The sequence below is a fragment of the Pinus tabuliformis genome, chromosome 5_1 (assembly GCF_031772625.1).
Source record: "Pinus tabuliformis cultivar Carrire ecotype Pingquan chromosome 5_1, CPIR1, whole genome shotgun sequence".
Lineage (NCBI taxonomy): Eukaryota > Viridiplantae > Streptophyta > Pinopsida > Pinales > Pinaceae > Pinus > Pinus tabuliformis.
In genome coordinates, this window is record NC_142305.1 from 426,158,618 (window position 1) to 426,183,335 (window position 24,718).

Consider the following 24,718-nt stretch of genomic DNA (forward strand, 5'->3'; position numbering starts at 1 on the left):
AACTTAAACTCCCAGTCGCATGCACAAGCCTACAAGGAGAGACTGTAGTCTTTTTCAACCAGTTTTGTGCATAAGACCACAAAATTTATGCCACCTTTTCAAGGCTAGACTCAAGGTCACTACCCAATACTCCATGAAACTTTCCAAAATAATAAATGACACAAAGAAAAATCTTCTAACCCAAAACTTGATCAAGGACTTGGCCTAACCAAACCTAGCCATGACAGACATTTCATCGAACACATTGTGAACATGTAATCTATAGGCTATAAATGCATATTTGAGCATAAGGGTTTAATTATTCCCTGAAAATCACTAAGAATGTCTAATGCCTTCTCATAATAGTTGCAATAACATCCATTAGGTCATGCATTTAATAGCCATTCCTTTACCAATCAAAACATATTAAGATCCATAACTACAATTTGTCATGAAACCATGCTTATAACCATCATATAACCAAAATATTAACAATGATAGATCATCCATAAAAGCCACATAATAACAAGTACATTTACTCATAAAATACAAGAGGAAAAGAGCTCTTATTAACATATGCAAAATCCAACCAAGTTAGGGACTTCCATGTACCACCCAATTATAGATTGGGCTTAACCAAATCTTTCTTTCAGCCAATCACCCCTGTGCCATATTCCAAGCATAAATGTGGGACTCACAACAAAACCAACCATGCTTCTCAGGCTTTACCACATATCCCACCAGAACCGGTCAAGGATTTCTAGGCCTGAATCAAGCACCTATACAATCAGGCTTTACCATATGTCCCGCCAAGGGATTCCTAGGCCCAAACAAGAAACATACACTATCAGGATTTACTGCAATCCCACCAAATACTGGTATAGGGATCACTAGGCCAATATAAGAATGGATGCCTGCAGATCTCTCCACCTAAACCTCCAGGAATTTCTCTGTCTCCACCCTCTAATCTTTACTGTATATCCCACCATTTACTGGTCAAGGATTCCTAGGCCCAACGAGGGTATACACTACCAGTGTTTACTGCAATCCCGCCTTTTCTAGTCCACAGATTCCTAGGGCTTGTGATTTTCCTGAGACCACCTCACTCTTTTTCTAAATTAGAACAACTAAGGGGACGTCATGCTCAAGGTTAAAGTTTGGGGTCTAATGATCTATGCACATTCCTTTGGTGCCGAAGAAGTATGAGATGTTTTCTAAGATGAGATCCCTCTGTTCTTTGGCTTCAAACAAAAAGGCTTAAAAACCCCTACTATAGAAGTAAATGGTGAGCTTACCTTTGATCAAAACTTGCTACTTTCTTTGAACCCGATTGGCCATAGATATGGAGGGCAACCACATATGCATGACTTGACCAATCAAGACATGTTATGCCAACGGCAATTCTATATGTCATGAGGTAGAGGCTAAAAGAGGGGACTTAAGGGATATTGTCAAGCTTCTTTATAAATCACGAAGGGTATGGTTTTGGAGATTTCCACAAAGTTGAAATGCATGCTTAAGATGTAAGAACTTCAAGATTTGGATGACCCCTCTAGCTCAAGATCTATGAAGGAGCCACATCTCTATTACAATAGGGATACCCAAGTAAAAAAGGTTCACACAATGCTTATATATATATTTTAATGATATATACATGCAACTACATCTCAAAATATAATATGATATTTGAATTTATTCAACTTAAAGGACATTAAAGTATTTAGTTAACCTTCCAAATATATCAATAATTTTGGCATTCCTAACCTAAAATTAATACCGTGAATGTGTGTGAACCCCACATCCCAAAATTTGGTGTGATCAACTTGGGAAAACCTAGCTTTAGATATACACGGAACCATTCCGCGAGTTTGAGAGTGGTCTTTTCGTGATGAGAGGAGTCCACGAGCAAATTGGGAAGGAAGAGGCTGCCATAGAATAGTTTGAAGTCCAGCATATTTAAAGAGTCCCTCATTTCCCGACTTTTAAGAGTCGAGTTTTTGTGATGAGAGTCGGAGCCGAGGTGGAAATGGAAAGGAAGAGCAGGCCATAAAGGAAGACTAAAAATTTCTAGAGCGCGCTCATTGTGGCCGATTATATATATATCACATAACATTAAACGCCACTGAAAACATATGGTCTCTGCCATCTGAAATTATATATACAACATATGAAACGAGTAATTTCTGGAAAATCTTTTGAGCATCATCAAATTGGGCTTCAGCTTTACGTCCATTAGACTGTTACAAGGTACATAGCTTCTTTGCTGTTTTTTCGGATTAAACCTTAGCTTTAAATTTGCAATATGTTGTAAATTTTAATTAATTGTTTGTTTTAAATTTCATTTTCATTGCAATACATTGTCAATCTTAAATTAATTCGGATAGATAAATTTTATTTTCGCTGCAATATGTCGTGAATAACGGCGTTCTACATCAGTCCGTTGGGCTAGGTTAACAGCAAGTTCGAAACGCATATTCAGGGTTCAATTCCTGGCAAGTAGGTCATGGTAAAAACCCTATTTGAAACCAGTTGAAAGTCCCAGCGATTCGGCCCATGGGTGCGGAGAAAACTTAAGTAAGCGGCTCTGTTTGCTGGATAGTCCAAATGCCCCCGTCGAAATGGTGTTTAACTGTAAATAACCCTAAGTTGTTGGTAACCAGCACTGTATTTTTCGAATTTGTTTTGTTAAATATTTTAATCCAGAAACCATGGTTATCGGAGGTATACTTGTGTTTTAAACCCCGATTATTTGCATAATTCGATAGCCAGCCTGCAATATGGCATTGGTGGCGTAAACTTTTTTGACTTATCTGGCTTTGAAGTTGTAACCTCCGGTTTGTGAAGTGCGATAACAAACACTTAGTCTTCAATACCTCATTTCGAAAATACGAAGCGCAGTATGTTGGAAACTATCTGTACCCACCTTATTGCTTTAATTGTGGCGGGGAATGGCTCCAGAGAGTTTGACTTCTCACCAAAACTGGATTCTGAAATCAAGAAAAATTTTCAACCGAGTCTCGGCCAGTTGCCTATGTGTCCACCTTGTATAGAGACTAATTAGCAAAGGCGATATTAAAAGTCATCGTGTATGTTTCAACTTTTGATATTGTCAGGGTACTGGGGTACTCCTGCAATGTTGCTGCATGTACTGTAGGCTTGTGACATGTCGACGTTACACATGCACGAGTAAATGTAAAAAAGGTTGATGCAATATGTACTTGAGGAAATAATCTTACCCCATTACCACACATTTAAGCAAAGAAAGGAGTGCTGGTATTATGCCAGCTTTCGTTGAGTTCTCCCCATTCTTCCCAGGAATTTCTGGATGGAAGCAGATCGACTACCAACCTCATAGGTGTCTCTCTCTTTCTCTCTCACTCTCTATGCATATATATAGACACACACACACTACATACACAACTCCTCAACATGTCCATTCATTGATCATAATTACGGAATTGTTGATACATATAACAGTTTGTAGTTCAATGGCCACTAAAATTTTGTTCTATGCTTTTTGTTTTGTTTTTGTTCTTAAATTTAAAATCATTAAACCCTTCTTTCTATAAGGGCTATGCAACTCCTTAGAAGATCAGCTTTACAACCATAAGACCTCTAGCTATAAAATTGCGACTGAGGAGTATCTATTCCATGAAATTCATCCTGGATTTGCACCTGGTCTCAACTGCGGAGAAGACCAACATCTCGATTAAACTTGGTCAACTGTATTATCAAGGGGAACATGCCCACCATAATCATCATCATTACAAGCCCACCAACTTGCCACTAGCCCAGGGTTTGGTTCTTTACTTTCTCAGTGAAATCTTGATACTGTTCTGCCAGAACTATTTTTGTTTGGTCAATATCCCTTTTAGTCTTATCACAGGTATTAGTACGGCGTTTGACTTGTCAGTGGTCACTATCTGATGTAGAACTTCACCTTAGTGTAAAGTTCTGTGGCAACTTATGCAGTTTTTTTGGGCATTCCTTTCGTGATACTAAACTTGATATTTTGGGACAAAGTGTTTACAAAGTTGTCTAGTGTTTCATTTTGGATCAGAAAACAAACAGACTTGATTATTGTTTACTTTGGATGTTAAAATATTCTTTCCTGTTTTTGGACACAGAATTTCAACCATTGGTTGTTTTTGCAAACCTATGTTTCTTTAATTTTGTAGCATGAGTAGCTGCAGAAGGCCTTTACATGTGATTTTTTTCTTCTTTCAAAGATAAGAAAAGCAATTGATATTGGAATTTGTTTTTTATTTTTAAGGCCCTGTAATTAACATTTGTATGGCTTGTCTAATGTGTAACATCCGATGATAAGATGAATTCATTTTCAGTTGTTCGCAAGAAGACTCCTTTTCAAAAACACAGAGAAGAGGAAGAGGCTAAGAAGAAGGTATTCCCATAAAGTTGAAGCTTTCATTGTTTTCAAAACCAAAAATTAACTAATAGTATTCTATTTTACTATCATTTAATATCTATAACCCCCCTTTTTCTTGTGATTTTAGAGAGCGGATGATGAGGCTGCTCGTTTATATGAAGAGTTTGTGAAATCCTTCAAGACCGAAGATGTGCCTGGTGGAAAAGCATTTGTTAGAGGGGAAACCATTGACCCCAATGAACAGTTGAAAACTGGAAATGAAGGTTTGTGTCAAAGAGATTGATATACATATTTATTCACTTTGCCTCTTGATGCTTTGAATATTAAAGTGGTTTTCTAATTAGTTCTGTAGTGACAGGTGGATCATCCAAGGATGGGGCATCTGTTTCAAAAAAAGGAAGCAGGTGATTATACAACCCTCATATATTTAGGCCATTTTATTGATGTGCTCATTCCTATTATTTGCCTGTGTTATATATTGCAATAAAGTGTGGATTGTGATGAAGTGCCGGTCTTGGTATCAGGTAGAAGTATTTCTTAGGCTTTAAGGAAAGGTTTATTTTTACAGTGATAACTGTCTTATTGAAAATATTTCCATAAGAGAAATTGCTGTGGTGTGTTATAAGACTTTAGTGCTTAGGCAGCAAGTGCTACAAAAAGTATATGGGATTCTCAAATCTGCTTGGCATAGTTGAAACTTGAGATTGATGGGTAACTTGAATAATGAAAATCTTCATGCAGTCCTCAATTGAATTATTATACATCAATCAGTGGTATTTTGCATTTTTTATTTTACTACCATCTTAACCACAAATTTATTAATACTGCCGATGTCCTTCTCTCTTGTTATTGGGTTTTTGTTCCTTAACTATTTGGCATTTAGATATGGGGTACATTGCCTTTAATTCTTCTTGAATATCATCAAACTGTGTGCTTCCTTCATGTCTTTCTATAAGGAAAATAACACATGATACATCTCCTGCTGAATGATTTCTTGTATTATAGCTGATGTGCACAAGACTTTCACTCTCCTTCCCCATGGTCCTCTTTGTATTTTTATAGTTCATATACATATTCTTTACAAGTTTTCAAATATCCTCTTTTAGAGGTTAAGGATGTACTTACTCACAATCATATTGTAAGTCTACATTCTTCTGAATTCAAAGTTAGAATAATGGAAGAAACCCTTGCATTCAACTTCTGCTTTCATTTTATGGAAACTCGTGGAGCTCCTATCTGAGAGAGAGAGAGAGAGAGGAGCTCCATATTTACAAGGTGCAAGGGTTTCTTCCATTAAATGTTGACTTACAATATGATTGTGAGTAAGTAAGTACATCCTCATCTTCTCTCTCTCTCTACAACTTGTGAATATGGAGCTCCTATCAGAGAGAGAGAGAGAGAGAGAGAGAGGGAAAGAGAGTTCCTTGTTTAATTTTTGTAGCAACCTTGAATGAAGCTCCTTGTTTTATTTTTGTCTAAGGGGCATTTTGATTCCTATGTGTACTCCTTCTCACCAACCGTCTTTGGGGTCTATATAGATGAACTAGACTCTTCCTCTCAGAAAGCTTCACACAACTTTGATTATCACAATATACAATGGTCGATTCCAACACATGTCCAAACAAACCAGCAACCAACTTTCGTGGCCACCATGATATCATAGTAGAGCCCAAGCCAAAAACAGATACTAGAGGTGCTCATTGGTGCATCCAACCCAAACAACATCAACAAGACCATACAATTGCTATTCCCCATTAGAAACACATCTCAAACCATAATTAATGGTGCCATGGAGATAACCTAATGCACATGTTGGGGGTTAATCAAGAATTGGCTCAATGAGTTTACAACATAATAGACATCATGTCGAGCCAATCAATTAGAGTCACAATTTTGTAGCTTCTTCAAATCATGGAAGTGTTAATGAACTTCACAATCCATCATGCTTTCAATCTTTTAAGATTCTTCAATCAACTCCCTCTTACACTAGTCTAGAGATAGCAACAAAATCAAGGGCTCACCTTCAACAACTTTGAAGTACAAATCAACATTGCTCTTAGTAAAACCAAGACTCAACATATGGTCATCATTACGAGAGTACCATGCACGAGGAGCCAAGTTAAGCCCATACAAGGCTTTCTTCAATTTACAAACATGAATCACTCTATCATGGACCTCAAAGCCTTGAGGTTAGAAACATGAGCAAATGTATCTTCATAATCTTCTCCTTCATACTGAGGTAATATTTTGTTTGGTACTTCTAGCCATCTTCATCATCATGGATCAAAACATGTTTCGATTAGGATGAACTTATCTGCTCCCTCTGAGTCTAGAGCTCATACAATCACGAGTCTTGTTGTCATTTTGTTCTATCATCAATTTCCACATCCTTGGTAGTCTTCACTTCATAATGTACTTGCAATCCTCACTAGGGGGCCATGGAAGAACAAATACAACTAAACAAGATACACACGGACAAGAAGAATAATAACAACATTATTGATCTAAAGAGATGCAAGGTACTTATCTTTTGAGAACATGTCTGCGCCCTCTTGATCTTTAGCCTTCTTGCAAATTAACCTCGTCCGCATCATTATCATGATGCCATTCCTTCTTGGAGCTAGGGCTTCTTCTTTCAAGAAAAAACAATCAATCCATAAGCCCTATGTTTTCTTTTTCCAACTCTCATTGTTTAGATGGGGTTAACAATTGATTAGCTAGGGTTTTGAATCCAAACCCTAATAATTCTTCAAGATTAATCTAGGGTTTCACTCATCCTTGAATTCTTTCCCAGCTTCAGTAATATAAATGATCAGTCCTAGGGATTTGTTATCTAGCAGCTTGCTAGGGTGTACAAATCTAGAAATTCAAATGTCTTAAGACTGCACAGTCAAGACTCATTGCACAGTCAAGACTCATAGTCTTCCCAGATTCTCAATGATCTTGATGATGATTCTTAATCATTCTAAATTTGGTTTCCCAAAATTATTGTAGTAGCGGCTTATCTAGGTCTGAGCATAACATTCGTTGACCAATTATATTGATCAATTTTATTCTTTCAACCCTCGCACATCAAGTTCATCATCAAGAAGATTTCAAATTTGAAGATGGGTTCGACCTTTCTTTTTCATTGTAAACTTTCCTCAAATTCAAAGGAAACATCATCCTTCAGACCTATAACATGATGGATTTTTCCACAAAAGTACATATGACATTGGTTCTCTAAGAATTTGGTAATAATAGGCTCAACCAATATTGAAGAGGGACTCAACCTCTTTTCCATTGTAATCATGATTAGTGGTAGAGATACCTTTCTTCCTTCTTTTGGAAGCAAGCATCCATAGTTTATAGATACAGATCTTCCAACAATGCAAAGATATACCATACTTTAACATCATAACACTTCAATATGGGAAAAACTAATATCATTTCTCTTGTCATACATTTTCATGATACCCACAAGTAAATGTTTCCTTTTAGATCAATGAAGAAACTTCATCAAGTTCAGCATTTCAAACTTCAATGACAATAAGTGATTGTCATCTTTGAACTTTCAACTTCAGACTTGGTAACTTCAATGCTTTCTATACTGGCTTATTAATCAAAATATCCCAGACAAGGGTTACACGGCCCATCAAGAATTTACGTTAGTTCTTAGATCATTATCATCAGACAATATACTTCAATGTTAATCCTAAGATGTTCAGTGCGTTTCTGCTTATGTACAAAACTTTCAATAAAATCCTGATTTTGAGCAAAAGAAATTTGTTAGTAGATACCTTCCAAGGGAAGATTTCAAACTTCCTTTTGACTGCGCCTTTCGAAATAGACCAATAGTACAAGCTTGGCATGTTAATGAAGGTGTTGATTGAGACTTAGACTTAAGACACCCTTCCACAGTTTTCTAGGTCAATCCTTCAAGATGCCAAGACATACTTGCCCAAATCTGTCAAAGTCAACCTTGGAAATTTTGGATTACAAAATCGTAACTTCTCCACAGATCTTTGTATGATGATGAGCTACAAAACCACAAGTCTTAGCATGATTAGCCACAAACTTTGCTTAAGTATGGAGCCACAAAATTTTGTTTGAGAGCTTTAGATTTCGTATAGGAGACAAAGATCATGGGACAGATTTAAGTGACTTTTGGTGGAGGAGAGTTCTCATGGTTTCCCTTGATATTCTTTCAACCTTCTTCAAATATTTTGCAATAAGTCTTTATTGATTCGTTCTTCTATTATTGTTCTTGGGACCTTCAACCACTCCTTGAGTACTTAGGCTCATTGATATATAACCTTGGTTTGAACCAATGTTGCAAGAATCGTCCTCCCCCCAAGGATTAGGAGGCGGAACTGCGTCTCATACGGAATTGCATTTCGCCATTTTTTTGCGATTCTTGGAAAATCGGATTCACGGGGGCCCGATCCGCTGTTCTGACTGCCCAACCCGCGGATTTGGAAAGGATTGGTTGTGGATCTGTGGAGGTTCGGGCTTGTATTCGTCGTGCATTGTGAGCGATCCAAGAGAAGGTGGACGGTTCACACGGTTCTGTGGGGCTTTTTTGTTTTGTTTGGAAATTTCACACTGTTATGTGAGGAACTATGCTTTCCAAATTGTCCCAAGGTGCCCCTTGATGTTCCCTAGACACTTTCTAGGTGCTCCCTAATGTTAATATTAAATTCTTAAAATAAAAGTGACATTCTCCTTTATCTTTCATTTTCATTCTTTTACTTAAATTTCTAACATTACCATGAAATGACTCGGGATGTTTGAGATTGGTTCCATCCTCATCAGACTTCATATGGAGAAAATAGAATTTCATATCCCATTCAAAATTCAGCAGACTTAACAGTTTTCAGGATCAACGGGATTGTGGCGTTTCATTGGATTATATCATGTATGAGGGCATGTGGTTGGCATTTAATCAAGAGCACCGAGCTCTATATGTAACCCAGTGTTGGTGTTGTTGGTTGTTGAACTCCTTTATCATGGCCTTAGCAAAAATGTACCCTTCACTCAAGTCAAAATCATTGATCAGGCATTCTAAGCTTTCTCTACCATATTATGAGGCTTGGATTAGGCCGTTTTGATCAAAATTGGGCAATGTTGACTAATATCCCTAGAGAATCGAAGTAGAGGCAAAGGCTAGACAAGAGAAGAGGAATCTAGATTCTAGATGGTTGATGCTGGAATAATCAATCATTGATGTACAATGGATGACATATCTATCTTGATTTATGTAAAAATATGCATGTTTTCATGTATTCTACAACTAATTTGGTATTTTTGATGTTTTTTAATATAAATGCAATATATATATATATATATATATATATAGTAGACGCTTCGATTCCTAGATTTTTGGGAAATGACTCTTCCGCGGATCCACTTCCAAAAAACGTCCCTGCTTCATGCAGCATTGGTCTGAACATAGAATTGGATTTCTAGTGCTATCTTCATTGACTTGAAACCAGAGAATTTATTAGGACAGATTTTTCAAGCTTGATGAGAGAATTTTGGTCCTTCTCTTGTAATGAAAACAAACTTTAGAATCTAGATATACCAGTTCTTTAAACTAATCTTTTTCATTGTATGAATAGATCCTTTTTTTTGTTCATGATGAGGGAGCCTCGACCTTCTTCTTAGAGACCTTTTGATCTCCAATCTTGCAACCAACTCCTTTCATAGCAGAAATTTGATCAATTTTCTGAGACATTCGGTCGGATAGCTTAGCCTCTCAAACAAGGGCATAGTTCATTAGGGCTTCTAGGGAAAACAAAATCCACTCCATCTTCAGGGCTGCCATAGGTGTAGATGATCAATCTCCTTCAAATGTAGAATTAGGATCTCTTTAAGAGTGATATCATGCTATTTTCTTTACCGTAGCTCTGATAATGTTGATTTTCTAGTGCAATCAAGACTAGAGCACTTTTTCAAATCGATAATTACTTCCAATGATACAACATCACTTCTTTAGACCATGCCATTCAGCATGCAGTTATACATGAAAAATTTCAGCCAATCACTTCTGCAATAGAGCCCTAGAGATAATAATGAAAAATAAGACAAGAGATGAGACACAAGAAATTAGGCTAGCAGCCAGGGCAAAACCCACAAGGGGAAAACCCAATAATCTTTCCTTATGAGAGGGAGTTCAATTCATCAATTTTTCATCAGTCAAAATCATCTCTTCGATAAGGTCATATGAACGGAACTTCGTCCTTCAGTTCAAAATTATTTCAAAATTAAAGCTTCTGAACATGCCTCTAAAGAGGATAATATTCAGCCCTCGGGTTGGACTTGGGGGTTGAACTTGAATTTTTTGGTTGGAAGCCATTGCTGCAAAAAAAATTAAAAAAAACAAATCAGTAAAGCAAAAACGTTTTTCACATTTTTGGAAGCATAAACCCTTGAAAAATAGAAGAAATAGTGGGAAAAAACTAAGAAAATGAATGCTTCTTACCCAAATTATTTTTTTTTAGCTGGAGCTACTCCAAAGTGCCACAAAAAACGAGAAATATGGCTGTAGCTGAGCCAAAAACCAAGAATGCCGTAGCCGGAAACTCCCCACTCCAAATTTGCTTGTGAAATCTCTTTCCTTTGCTGCTGAAATCTCCTTTGCTCACTGTTCAAAACGCCCTAGCTAAAACCATTGCTCTCTTCCTCTTTTCTCCTTGCTAAAATAGTCCGTCTCCAAGTGAAATGACTTGCTCAATTCGTGTGATGAGGGAATGAGGAGAGAGTCTTTTTATAACTTGCGAGAGCCATCTAGACGTATCCAAAAAATAATTTATTCGCAAAATAAAATAATAAAAACGAATAAGCAAAAAAAAGACTAAAAAAACTACTTAAACGCTGAAACATGGCCGTATGACCTGGAAACATGTTTCAGGCCGTACTGGGGCGTGTTTCACCCATGTGAAACGTGGCAGTACGGCCTGAAACATGTTTCCAGGCCATACCAAACGCATTTCAGTGTTTCCGTACCATTTTTGCCCAGAAACGGGCTCTGGCCCAGCATTTCCTGCAACATAGCCCTTGGGGTAGAGCAATAGAGAAGGAAGAGGTGATGTTCGTGATGGTTTACTAATGTGAAGGTCCATGGATGGATTGGGGCACGTGTGTAAAAACCTTCCTTATGAAAAGAGCTAGGGATTCTTCGGTTGGGATGACTAAAGAATGTGGAGGGGATCCTAGTACTGGTAGTAAAACCTCCCTCTAATCTAATACGAAATATGGGAAAATGAGGTGCTAACTTGTCTCAGTTACCTACAAGGAACATAACTGGCAAGTCCTATCAGGGCGTGGGATATGGTGATACATCTCAGCCAAGAGCTAATTTGAGCCAATCCTCAATTGATGAAGGGGAATCCTGAGGCTGTGCATATAGTCTCAGCTCATGTACATAGGTCTGACAGGGAAGTCATAAACTGCTGAAAATAAAAGGCCATCTTGGTGTACGACCAAACCCTGTTAGCCCCCCATGAGAGAAGTTGATAGTAACTTGACTTGTCTCTATTGAAAAAGAATTGGAGGATAGTACATGTCAAATAGGGTAAACAAGTTGTTGAGGGGGGTGTAATGAGGATTTAGAAAATTATTTTTGATGTATGTTTCTTCCATTTCTAGTAGCGAGGATAGAAATGGGGCCTCTTTGGAGTTTATTTTGTTGTACCATGTTTATGGCTTTCAGGACAATGTCGTATGTTTGGTTCAAATTTTTTTCAGGAATTCATTTATGTACTTTAAATTACTGATGTTAATCTTTGAAATTATGTATTTTTACCATACTTCTGTGTTAATGTATGCATATTTAAACCACAAGTTGTGAGTATGGTTTCTTCTGCTGGGAGTCATCTTTGTGTGGCAATGTCTAAGTTGAGTTAACAGTTCCATACCTGAAATATTTCTGTTCTTCAGTTCTGTTTGACTATATTGTCGCTGGGGATTTCAGTGCTCTTAAGTTGGTTTTTACTGTTGAATCAATTTTCTTTGAATTTTATCAAGTATGGATATTTTATGCTGTACAATTTTTAAGAGGTTTTATTTTAAATATAGTGCTTTTGATAAATATGAATATGCGGGGCTATTGATAATCTTTTGTAGTTTGCGATTTTCCAGACACATACCATTTTTACTGTCTGGAATTAGTTTTGTCTAATATTGAGTATGAATATGTTATGCTTTACATTTCTAAAGAATTTTTATTTTGATTATAGTGTTTTTAATAAATTTATGCAGGGCTATTTATAATCTTTTGTAATTTGTGCTTTTTCAGATACATACCATCATTCATACCTCCTGGGTTGGCAGCTACAATTAATAAAGAAAAAGATGATGCGAAAAAGGTTAAATCTCCCATCTATTATCATTTATGCTATATAGGGTTACAAAATTAGTTGCATCCACTTAATACTTGGAACATATTTTAAAAAATGTGTTTTCCTGTGAAATATTTATTCTGAGAAAGTTTATAACCTATGAAAATTAGCTTTTTTGAGTGAACCACCTCAGGATAGGTAGAAGTTTACAATTGGAGATGCTTCATGTGAATGTGGATAAAATATCGGAATATTTTAAAACATATGACATGAAAAAATATGAAAAATTAAAACAAAATCCTTGCTAGCCTGAACAGTTATGCACCATACTCATTTGAATAAAATTTTTAGCAATCTATTCCTCTTGTCCTACAATCAATCTTTTATGGCTTACATATTATCCTCCAGCCCCCACTCCCTGCTTCCCAATAAGAAAAAAATTAATTTGACCTTGTATAATTTTGCAATGGAAATGCGAGGGTTGATTATAACTAGCTAAATGTCTGGTAAAATGTTTCCTTTGATTCAGTGTGCAAAGTCTTCTAATTTTTCAGCAGACTTTTCGTTTTGCTTTTGAGAAGGTAACTAATTTTGCACGATATGATTGTAATTTTAATTGTGTGATAATAGAAAGAGGAGGAGAAACCAAAGGAGCGAGAAAAGCAGAAAACCCGTAATATAGATCATTTCATGGAAGAATTAAAGCTAGAGCAAGAGATGAGGGAAAAACGAAATCAAGAGCGTGAAAATCGGCGAGATGGAAGGCAAAGTGAAAGCTTGATGGTATATGTTGTTTTTCAGTTAGTTTAAGCTCTATTCTTATTTGTGTTATTTTTTCATATTTTGAGATATTTGAGCCTCTGAATTTAAGTTTTATGAGATGAATTGTTTAGGTCTAAGAAAATTGGGTGCAGAAATGATTGCTTTGAGGTTAACTACACTTATGCCATCTGTTAAAAAAACTATCTCAGACCATCAGCTTTCAAACTAAATTGTTAGTATTATGGTTGAAAATTACAAGGCTTCACTGTTTTATGTCGAATTAAGGGAAAATTTCTGAATAATACAAGGGAAATCAAGTGTTGTTTGTAAGTTGTAATTGCACTGAGCATTGGTCTGATATTATGAGTCTGTTTTTATTAATAAAGAGTTCACAGTGTTATTATCAAATTGTACAAATTTGTAACTGTTGCTATGCAGCCGATAAGTCGGTTTGATGAGCTGCCAGATGAGTTTGATCCAAGTGGAAGGCTGATTGGATCATTTGATGATGGAGATCCTCAGACAACTAATCTTTATGTAGGAAATCTGTCACCTCAGGTAGGCATCTTTTCTGGTGGTAAGTCTATATTTCTGTGTTTGGAGTAGTTAGATGTAAACCATTGCATTTAAGACATCACTAGATTTATTTTAGTTGTTTGTGGATAATGTTTAGGTGGATGAGAATTTTCTCCTGCGGACATTTGGTCGGTTTGGCCCTATTGCCAGTGTTAAAATAATGTGGCCAAGAACAGAAGAAGAGCGAAGGAGGCAACGGAACTGTGGTTTTGTTGCTTTTATGAATAGAGCAGATGGTGAAGCAGCGAAAGATGAAATGCAAGGTTTGTTGCTGTGCCTCAAATCCAGCTTTTGTCCCTTAAACCCTTTTTACTAAAAACATTGCTATTTGAGCTTTGAAGTTTGGGACTGTTCTTAGGGAGTTCTTAGCAATTTACATATGCTAGTCAAATTTATGGGTATTTTCTGCAAATTACAATTTTTTTAACTCAAGGAAGACCTCGTGGGGAACCCAAGGGATTCTTCCCATGTGTGTGGATGGCATCCCTAGTAATCCTGTCGTTGTAGACTAATGTGCCTCAATCATGGGGATTCGAACTGGGCACCTGCTGGCAAGGAACTGGCCAAATGTGCAGCAATGTTGGTCATGACAAGTTCAGCGAATCCCTTTGGCTTGTTTTTGCACATTACGAACTCAAGGGTTGCAATTAAAAAGTAGCTTGTGTCATCTATAAAATATTTGTGTACATGGTTCTCTGTGCTTGGATTATGCTAAAATAGGTTGAAAATGGAAATAACATTTTGTCCCATTCAGAAAAGAGTTCTAGATTATTTTCTTTTCTTTTTCATTCTTGTCACGATTTAAGGACTATAATATTGGAATTTCCGATAGTTATCACTTAGAATGAATATGTCGATTCATTTGGCATTAATGGTTTGTGGATACATTTAATGAATTTCTCAAAAAGCTAATCTTTGTTGGTTCTACATCAGTGGTTTGTGGATTTGTTAGCGGATGAATCACCATCAATGGTTTGTGGATTTATTAGCATGGATAATTCAACATCAACAGGTCTTGAGTGTGTTACCACTCAATTTGTCATTGCTAGGATAGGCAAGGTAAACACACAGGACAAATTGAGGGGGGTCTTGGGAATGGAACCTGTCACCTAGGCTCCCCCTTCCCTGCTCTTCACAGGTAACCAGGAGTCACCTAAAGGGGTGCTTCCCTACACAAGGTTGCTGCACAATATCTATAGATACCCAAAACTGAATTTGGAATGCCATTTTTTTGTTTTCATTGACTTACATAAAAAATGCAATCTGTTTAGTTACACTGGAAAAAGTTTATGAGGAGTTCAAATGGTATGCTTATTGTTAGACACATTATATCGAAGACAGGTTTTAGATAGGTGTGAGATATGTTATTCATTCATATGATACACATAAATGCAATTTCATATGACTCTTGGTTTCATCTTCCAAGAGGTCTCTTGGACTCCTGATGGCTGTTCAAGTTCACTTATGGCTTCGTGCCTTATTTTCAAGTGAATAATCCAATTTTACATAATCCTTAAGAATTGCATTTTCAACATTCCCCCCTTAATTTGAGGGATATGTGATCCAAGAAGCAAGCTAAGATATGGAGGTGGATAACATCCAATGGCTGGATGTGCTCTTTGAATATGGTGGTTTAAGGAAGACCACCAACTCTGGAACTTTGCTTGAAGCAGTTCTTGGAACAATTCCAAATCTGTCTAGAAGTTGATGTCTTATGCAAAATGGAAGTGCTCTTTGATGGTGGTTTGAAGTTGACCACAAATTGATGAGATGGTGGTTTGAAGATGACCGCAAGCTGTTGTCTAGCAGAAGCAATAAGTCTTCTACTAAGCGGTGGTTTAAGGAGGACCACAAACCAAATGGTGGTTTTGGGATGACCACAAACCAAATTGTGCTCATGGGATGCGGCTCTAGCTATAGTTCTGATTATGGTTTAGACTAACTCTGGCGATTGGCTCTGGTTTTGGTTGTGGCTGAGGCTCTCTTGATATGGCTTCAAAAGTAGTTGCTGATTATGGTTATTGGCTCTGGTTGTGGCTGTGGCTTAGGTTTTCTTGATATGACTTTGAAAGTAGTAGCTAACTATCAATTCCACCCTATTAGATACAAGATGAGAAGATGAAAGCCCCTCCATTGCAAGATGTGTCAATACCCAAAAATGAATTCTACGGTATGATTGATATATCTTCTTGGCTGTTGAAGACCATTGCCAAAAAGCAATTCATCCAAGGTGAATCTTTGTTCTTGCAGGGTTCTTGTGATTGGAACACCTGTCCGAATGATGAGTATGTTTTTCACAATGTTCACGAGAGTGAATATCGGAACACTGATCTTTCATGTGGCCAACTGAATGATAATTTTGTCATCTGAGTCTCCAATGTGGAAGTGGAACAAACAAAGATGAATTTTCTTGAAGAAACCCAACACTCTGAAACTGGATTGGCTTGGAGTAGTGTGGAATGTGAAAGGTCACTTCCTTTGCGTCTCCAAAATCTATTTTGTGCTTGTCATCAATGACTTCTTCCCAAGTCTGATAACGGGCTTGGGAAGTGCAAGCAAAACTTCTTGATCTTCACTTAAATCTTCTTCCAAAGTGACATCACTGATCTGATCATGTACTGGTTGCTAATAAGAATGTTTCTCAAACTGAAAAAGGGAATTGTTCTGAACTTGGAGTTGTGATCCACGCTGGTGAAAATTGATTTTGTCCTCTGAACCTTGTAAACAGGTTAGAATATAGGTGAGAGTGGCTTTATTGATTTTGACTGTATAATCAACATTAGAGTGTTAGAGTATTCAAAAACTCTAATACTTTAGTAATTTGAGCAATTTTTCAACAAATTAAGGTCAGTAGATGAAGGGTTTCGATTTCTTTTGAAAATGCACCTGTAAACTTACAAAAATACTATGAAGAAGAGAATATTGTTTCTTGTCAAACACATACTTGTCTATCTGAATGCTCCATGTTTTCAGAGATACAAATACCATTGTTGGAGTACAAACCAGAATTAGTTGATAAGCATGGATTATAAAAAAACCTCCTCAGACATTGTCCTTGATGGAAGCTTGCGTAGCATGAGAAAAACTTGGTGGATTCCAAAAAATAGGCCTATTCTCAATGTCTGCAGGTTGATAAACAGGAAATACCTGAAGATACTCCCAACTTATAGATCATCTTTGGATTGCTATAAAAATTTAGTAATGCCAGAATGGACTTTGTAATACAGCCAAAACACAATGCTTTTTAATGAATAGCACAGGGACAAACCAAAACTTGGCCTCCACTAAACTTAGTAGCAAAGGGCTTCAGAACTACATCGAATCACTACAAAGCTGCAATAGGACCATATCCTTCGAATCATGTGTTTATACACCTTCCTCTCATGAGCAAAACTTGGTGGATTCCAAAAAAATAGGCATATTCTCAAAGTCTGCAGGTTGATAAATAGAGGAAATATGCGAAGATACTTGCAACTTATATATCAGCTTTGGATCACTAGAAAAATTTAGTATTGCCAAAATGGACTTTGTAGTACAAGGCGCTCACAATAGATCCAAAACACAACACTTATTTATGAAGATCACATGGACAAATAAACGTTGGCCTCCACTAAACTTAAAAACTACATCAAATTCACTACAAAGCTGCAACAGGACCATATCCTTCGAATTGTGTGTTTATGCACCTTCCTTTTCTCTCGTACGACACCTTTAAATCTGCACAACATGGCTGAATGAAAATATAACATGTATATTTCTGAAAAACCCCATTGTTTCGTTCAACTTCCTTTCATTGGACACAATCATCAAATCGTCAAAGACTGCAACAATTTCCTTGGTACCTCCGTAAAATTGGTTTGCACAACATTATTTTTTATTTTCTAAATTTGTTTATTATTATTATTTTTGTTTGTTGTGACTAGGTCGAGGCTAGCCCATTTATTGGTTTGAAAAAGAACAATCAATACACAGTGGAATGCTATCACCAGGATTGTGCGAAGCTCAGTCGAGCCTGGATGCCCCTTGGGATAATTTAATCCCCCCAAAGAGACTTGCATCCTTAGCCCCTCCCCATGAGGTTTGAACCTGAGATCTGGCAGGGAGTAAACCCCACTCAAACCATCTGATCTACACCTAATGGGTGTTTGGCACAATATGTTGACCATGGCTACAATATTCCCCATCCCCAACTGTTGTGTGTTATTTTCTTCATCTGAAGGAAATTGGAAACTGGGCCCATGCAAAAAGAGGAATGTGCTATCAATGAAAGTTGGGTTGAATTTGGCTTTTCATATGATTGTTCAGGACCATGGAGAATATTAAGCTAGATGCCAGGGATGAAATCAGTTGGGAGAATGAGCACATGATTCATGGATAATCTGCTAAAATCGATACTTTGTACCTCTGAGAAAAAGTTACTTTTATTATAGCTACAATTTTATGGACGTTACTGCTCATCTACTGTGATAAGATTCTCACTCTCTCCAACTGCACCTGCATTTTTGCCCTTTTTTGTTTCAATTTAACTTCCACCAACTGCTTCTTGGCTTTCAGTCGTCTGGACAACCTGCACATTCTGATAGATCCAAAATGCAAGGCACTCCACACTTATTTACTGAAGGTACCAAAGGCTTTGGATCGATATCCTTATGGCACAAATCTATTGGATGTCTCTAATAAGAATATTTGATCTTAGTAACATACATTTTAGACTCTACGAATACGAGGAAGAGTAGGATTTTGAATTGCAAAACCTTTACGATTGGAGCAATCTAGAACAAAGTGACCAAAGTCACCATGCTCATAACAACTGCCACGCTAGACTCAAGATTATACAATAATCTCAAGTAGTCCGGCCAGTGGATGGAGTCAAAAGGCTATAGAAATTTCAAATACTAGTTAATCAATCTCTCCTCTATATCGAATCAGATAAAAAACAGTAATCAAATGCGTACATCAATACAATAGACAACAGTAAAAAAAATTCTGCAAGTACATAACCAAAGACTTTAACTTGATTCGTCACCAAACCGTAAACCATAAAACCGTAAAGCATATTAAGCAATGTTGTTAAAAGCGCGAGCGGGATTAAATCGGCGCCGGGAATAAAGCGGAAAAAATCGGCAAAAGCGGGAAAAAAGCGGGAAAAAAGCGTTTGGCACAAAAATATTCATTTTTTTTCAATTTTTTTAATATCTAAACCATCTACAACATAAAATAAATACATTGACACATAAATATGATAAAAAAACTAATATATAAGATGTTTAATATCATTTCTAGCACTAAAATCACACATAACATTGAATCATGTCCTGAATAGTAAGTCCTGAGTCCCAACTCAGCCTCAAAATATCAACAAAAAATATGATAATGTATCTCATCATGTCATAATGTCATATACAATAAAATGAAAGTCTAATCCTATTGATTTCCTCTGCCCCTCTTGCGAGAAAATGGCACAACTTTCTCTTTCCCTCTAGATGTAGAAGCTGGTGCCTGTGCTGGTGGAAATGGCAGTGGAGTCTGACGTGCTCTAGAAGCTGAAGAACTAGTAGTAGCAGCTACAGGAGGCTGAGGTAGACGGAGACCACGTCCTCTACTGGTGGTAGTGGTAGCCCGGGTAGGCGGTGTCACCTCCTCCTCCTGCTCCTCCTCCTCCACCTGCTCCTCCTCCTGCTCCTGCTCCTGCTCCTGCTCCTCCTCCTCCTCCCCCTCATCCTGCACTAACCAATCATCAGTAGGATCCATGAGAGGCCTCTCGGTCTCAACCCTCCATTCAGCAGTGGTGTCAATCCCATCCAATGAGATGGTTTCCATATCAGGTGTCCTCTCTAGTTGCCTCACCCACAATCGAAGATTGTAGTAGACATAGACCATGTCATTAAGTCTATGGGACTCCAACCTGTACAAAGTTCATGAAATAATAATTAATAATTAATATTATAAAAAAAATATTGTTTAAAACTTTAATGAATTCAAAAATTTATTTGGAAATTTGCAATATTTTAAATGTTTAAGTGTTAACCTATTGCGCTTCTTGTTGTGTATTTTTTCAAATACACTCCAATTGCGCTCACATCCTGAGGAGCTGCATGTTTGGCTGAGGATGCGTACGACAAGCTTTTGCAAAAGGGGTACTCTGCCACCATACATCTTCCACCATGCGTCTACAACAAAATTACAAATAAAATTTTAAATAAACATAAGAAAAAAATGGAATTTGAAGAGACAATGAAATTTGAAACAAAGTTACAAAGTACAAACTAAAAAATACCTGGCATTTTAATCGTCCTATCAGTGACAGCCATCTCAAAGCCAAATGTGCCACCTGACATCTTATATGTCTCAATTTGTCTAGAGATCTCTATACGTTGTTCTGGAGATCTCACCATCTTCTGGACACAGGTTAATAATCCTTCCACGACCTCAGCATCAAAATCAAACCCACATGCATAAGAAAATGCAGGGTTCAGGAAAAGCCCAGCAGCATGAATGGGACGATGGAGTGTGTTGTTCCATCGCTCATCAATCACTTCCCATAGAAGGAGTTGTTTCTGAAACCCATCATCTCCCTTATCATCATAGTAGGACCGAATGGCTTCTTTGGCCCTGTCCATGGCTTCATACAAATAGCCCATTGCGGGCTTCTCACCATCAACCAACCGAAGAACCTTTACCAAAGGTTCAGTAACGGCGCACACCTCCTGCACTCCCGCCCAGAAGTCTTCCTGGTATGAAACTAGTCTGCATACCGCCTCTCCTTCTGGTTTGCGGCTCATTGACGAAGCACGCCACTCCTCTGAAAGAAACATTCTCTTCAAATCCCACATAGAATTCAAAAGGGATTGAAGAGATATGAAACTCGTCGCAAACCGTGTAATGGCGGGGCGCACCAACTCTTTGTTGTTGGTGAATCTTCTCATCAAGCTAAGCACAGATGTATGATTATATATAAATTTTGTGATGCTTTTTGATGAGTCAACAATATCTTTGACAAAGGGAATTTTCCCTATGTCCTCTAACATCAAATCAATACAATGGGCAGCACAAGGTGTCCAAAATAAAGTAGGATGCCTGTCCATAAGCATTCTACCAGCAGCAACATAATTTGCAGCATTGTCCGTTATGACTTGGACAACATTTTCTGCACCCACCTCCAAAATAAACACATCCAGCAAATCACATAAAGTTCTTGCATCTTTGATTTGATGAGTTGCATCAATAGATTTGATAAACATAGTCCCCTTGGGACAACTAACCAAGAAGTTTATAAGGGTTCTCCCCTTTTGGTCAGTCCAACCATCTGACATAACAGTGCATCCTGTTTGTGCCCATGATGCCCTAAAATCCTCCAATCTTTGGGTGCAGTCACGCTTTTCCTCTTGAAGAATCCGGCCTCTGAAATCATGATAAGAAGGGATTTTGTACCCCGGGCCAACACTGGCAATAGCATCAATAGCAGGTTGGAAAAATGGATTATTCCTTACAATGCTGAAAGGAATATCACTCCAGAGGAGAAATTTTGCCATCAACCTATCAGCTTATTCTTTTTCAGTTCTTTTTAGCATTGAACCGATAGTTGGTTGTGAACCAGGTGTGGTTCGAGGAACAAAAAATGATGATGCAGCTACTGGATTGACTGACGCTGCAGTAGAACTAGTGCCACTTGGTCCACCTCCTTCAGCTGACCTTCTTAGTTGCCTTTTGAGTTCTTCTTTGGCCTCTCTAGTGTGCTCTAATTCTCCCAATGCTCTCATGGCTCTTTGTATAAGTTCAAGATTTGTATTTATACAGGGCCCCACATCACGTCCAGGGATTTGTGCAAGGTGGTACTTCAACCTGTACACCCCCCCGCTTATCTCCTTTCCACACAACTTGCAATTCAAGTTTTGTCTATCATTCGGAGCTTTAGGTTCACCATATTCCCAGAATGGATCCAATTTCCTTGGCATGTTTGTTTTTGAATTTTGAATTTGCAAACCTATGGAAAAATAAGGATTAGGAAATAGGAATTTAGGATTACATAATACAAATTACAATTTAGCATTTACAAAATTACTAGTTAATTATTTCCAAAATCCCAATTTCCAAACCCAAGTTACCCAACCAAATGCCAATGGCAAATGCCAAAAAACAATGAAAATTCAAAAAACATAAACAATGTTTAAAAAAAATGAAAAAATAAAATAAAATTGGTTCTCATAGTCATAACAAATTACCCATCCCAAATCAATGAAAAATTACAAAAAATTCTTTAAAAACAATGAAAAACAAAGTTTTTAAAGAAGCAAAACAAAAAAAAATTACTCTACATATTGTTTTTATGGACAAATTGGTGATCTTGTCTTGGATTTCTCCTAAAAACACTTGGATTCGCTCCCAAAGTCGACCAAAACCCTTCAGCTCTTCTCCTCCTCCTCCGCGTGGCGACAGTCAGAAATGACTTAAAAAAATTCATTTTTCCTTATTAAAAGCCCGCTGCCCGCGCCCTCTGCGCTTTTTTCCGTTTAAATCGCGATTTTTTCGAAAAAATCACGCTTTTTTGAAAAAATCGCGATTTTTTCGGAAAAAAGCGCTATAAAAAAAGCCGGCGATTTTTTGGGATAAAACACGCGTTTTATGCGGTCTGGTGAAAAAAGCGCGATAAAATCGCGCTTTTAACAACACTGATATTAAGGTCGTTGCTTCTCATGGTGTAAAATGTGCTGAAGAACATGACATGAGTCCTAGCGGGAGATCACATTCGTCGTTGCTAATCATCAATTTTGCCATGGCAGCCAGCTAAATTTAGCAAAGCCATCTTACTTTGGTGCCTTATGTGTTTCCCCTCTGTGGTAACACTGTGGCTCTCACATAAGTGAGCAGTAAGGAAAATTTTATAGGGGCTAATATTCGCAGGTGGACCAATTTTCCATGTTTTTTCAAAAAAATGATTTGTCAATTTGCATTTTTTCTAAAAATGGTTTGCCCAAAATTTATAGTATATATTTATTTTACCTTTAAGAATCACCAAAAATTTATAGATACTTGTAAAATCATTGCAAATTTGAATATGTTTACAAAAATATTACCAAACATCTTACAATTTGCATATTAAGGATTACTAAGATTCACCAAGGTTTCTAAACTTTAATATAAATTTCTATCCTTAAAATTTTCCTTGTAGAGTAGACACCAACTAATAATGTTAAGAAAAAGAAGTGCTTATGGCAAGAGATACGCTGGAAATTGTTAGCAACAAGTAAAAATGTGGCCAGGTGCAAAAGAAATTTGCCCAAGCTAGGAAGAATCTGCCCAAGCTTTGGTGCCACTATTAGACTCACAAAATTGAAGATAAGTTTAAGAAAAGTGTCAGATATGCTTTTTTTACCTTGAAAAAAAATCATTATTTTTCATTAGCATAATGATCAATTACATTCTTTAGATGCATATGCATTTTTTCCTACAAGAGGCAGTGTCTGCTGGAAATATTTTTTAAAATACTTCTTCATTAAATAAGAAGTGCTTAGTTTATGGGATTCTAGCTAAGTAGTGTGGAGAGAAACACTGTTAACAATTCAAAAAGTCAACCCCCTGCTGTGAAAAGGAAAATTGACTAAGGCACAAGTCAAATAAGGACCTTTCGCGCTACTATTTTCAACACGATTTGCTTCCCCCAACATTTTTCCACTAGTAGAAAATGTAAAGGAGACAGTGGCCATCCTTGTCTTGGTCCCCTTTGAGACCAGAAAAAAGGTGATGTCGCCCTATTTATGAGAACTGCAAAAGACATTGTTGCTAAACAACTCATCACCCAAGTAATAAAAGGAACCTCAAAGCCCAGGTGTGTAAGCAGTCGTTTGATGTAGATCAAATATACTGTCATGGACCTTGGACAGTTCAATTTTAAGCATAACTTCTTTAATACACCTAGTTTTGAGAGTGCAACCTCTCTTGAGCTACTACTTTTGCTTCATGGATTTGGTGACCTTCTAGGAACCCAAATTGCTCTAGAGAAATTGCTCTTGAAAGGATTGGCTTGAGTCTTCTTGCAATGACCTTCACAATCATCTCGTAGATGCAATTGCACAGGGAGATTGGCCCGAAATCATCAAAGTTGCGAAGATGGTCCACCTTTGGGATCAGGGCTATGAAATTTGTATTGAAGGATGCCATGACCCTTCCACTTGCTCTTGATTCCTCCACCACCCTGGGAAGGTCCTCCCTAATCAAGTTGAAGAATTTCAGGAAAAAATCCACCATCCATCCATCAGGGCGCGGGCTTTTGTCCTTTTGGAAGATGTGTAGGACCTACTTCAATTTGTCTTCTAAAAGTTCCTCCATTAGATGTTGGTTGTCCTCCTCATTCACAAAGCTTGGGAAAAGTTGTGCTATTCGCATAATCTTAGCTATCGAGGTTCTTACTTCTTTGAAAAGGTCGTTGAAGTGTCTTTCCCCATTTGGGCCAACTCCTCAAAGTAGGATGCCTGGGGACCTTCTTGCCCCCCAAGCTCCCATAGTGTTGAACATCTTCCTTCCTTTTTCAAACTTTTCGAAATTTTTTGTATTTTCATCTCCACACTCTAGCCAAACCGCTTTTCTCTTTAGCCACTAGGTGGCCTCTTTTTCTTCCAAAAGTCTCCTTATGACCTCTAGCTAAAGAAAGCTCTCCTTTGCTTCCTTAGATGAAAAACCTCCCCCCTCTGAATTG

General features: G+C 37.4%; 1 protein-coding gene across 2 annotated transcripts in view; it reads left to right on the forward strand.

The window, feature by feature from the left end:
* The first annotated feature begins 1,856 nt into the window (after positions 1–1,856).
* The window catches only part of LOC149165313 (protein RRC1-like), a 106,351-nt gene continuing 83,489 nt past the window's right edge, over positions 1,857–24,718 (forward strand). The window contains exons 1-8 of one of the 2 annotated variants that reach the window (XM_089432282.1): positions 1,857–2,226; positions 4,307–4,381; positions 4,494–4,629; positions 4,719–4,770; positions 12,645–12,714; positions 13,318–13,470; positions 13,888–14,007; positions 14,123–14,288. In XM_089432282.1, the coding sequence (XP_089288408.1) occupies positions 4,307–4,381; positions 4,494–4,629; positions 4,719–4,770; positions 12,645–12,714; positions 13,318–13,470; positions 13,888–14,007; positions 14,123–14,288 (772 nt within the window). In that variant the 5' untranslated portion in view covers positions 1,857–2,226. The remainder of the gene's footprint in view (positions 2,227–4,306; positions 4,382–4,493; positions 4,630–4,718; positions 4,771–12,644; positions 12,715–13,317; positions 13,471–13,887; positions 14,008–14,122; positions 14,289–24,718) is intronic. The other variant, XM_089432283.1, reaches the window with a different exon arrangement.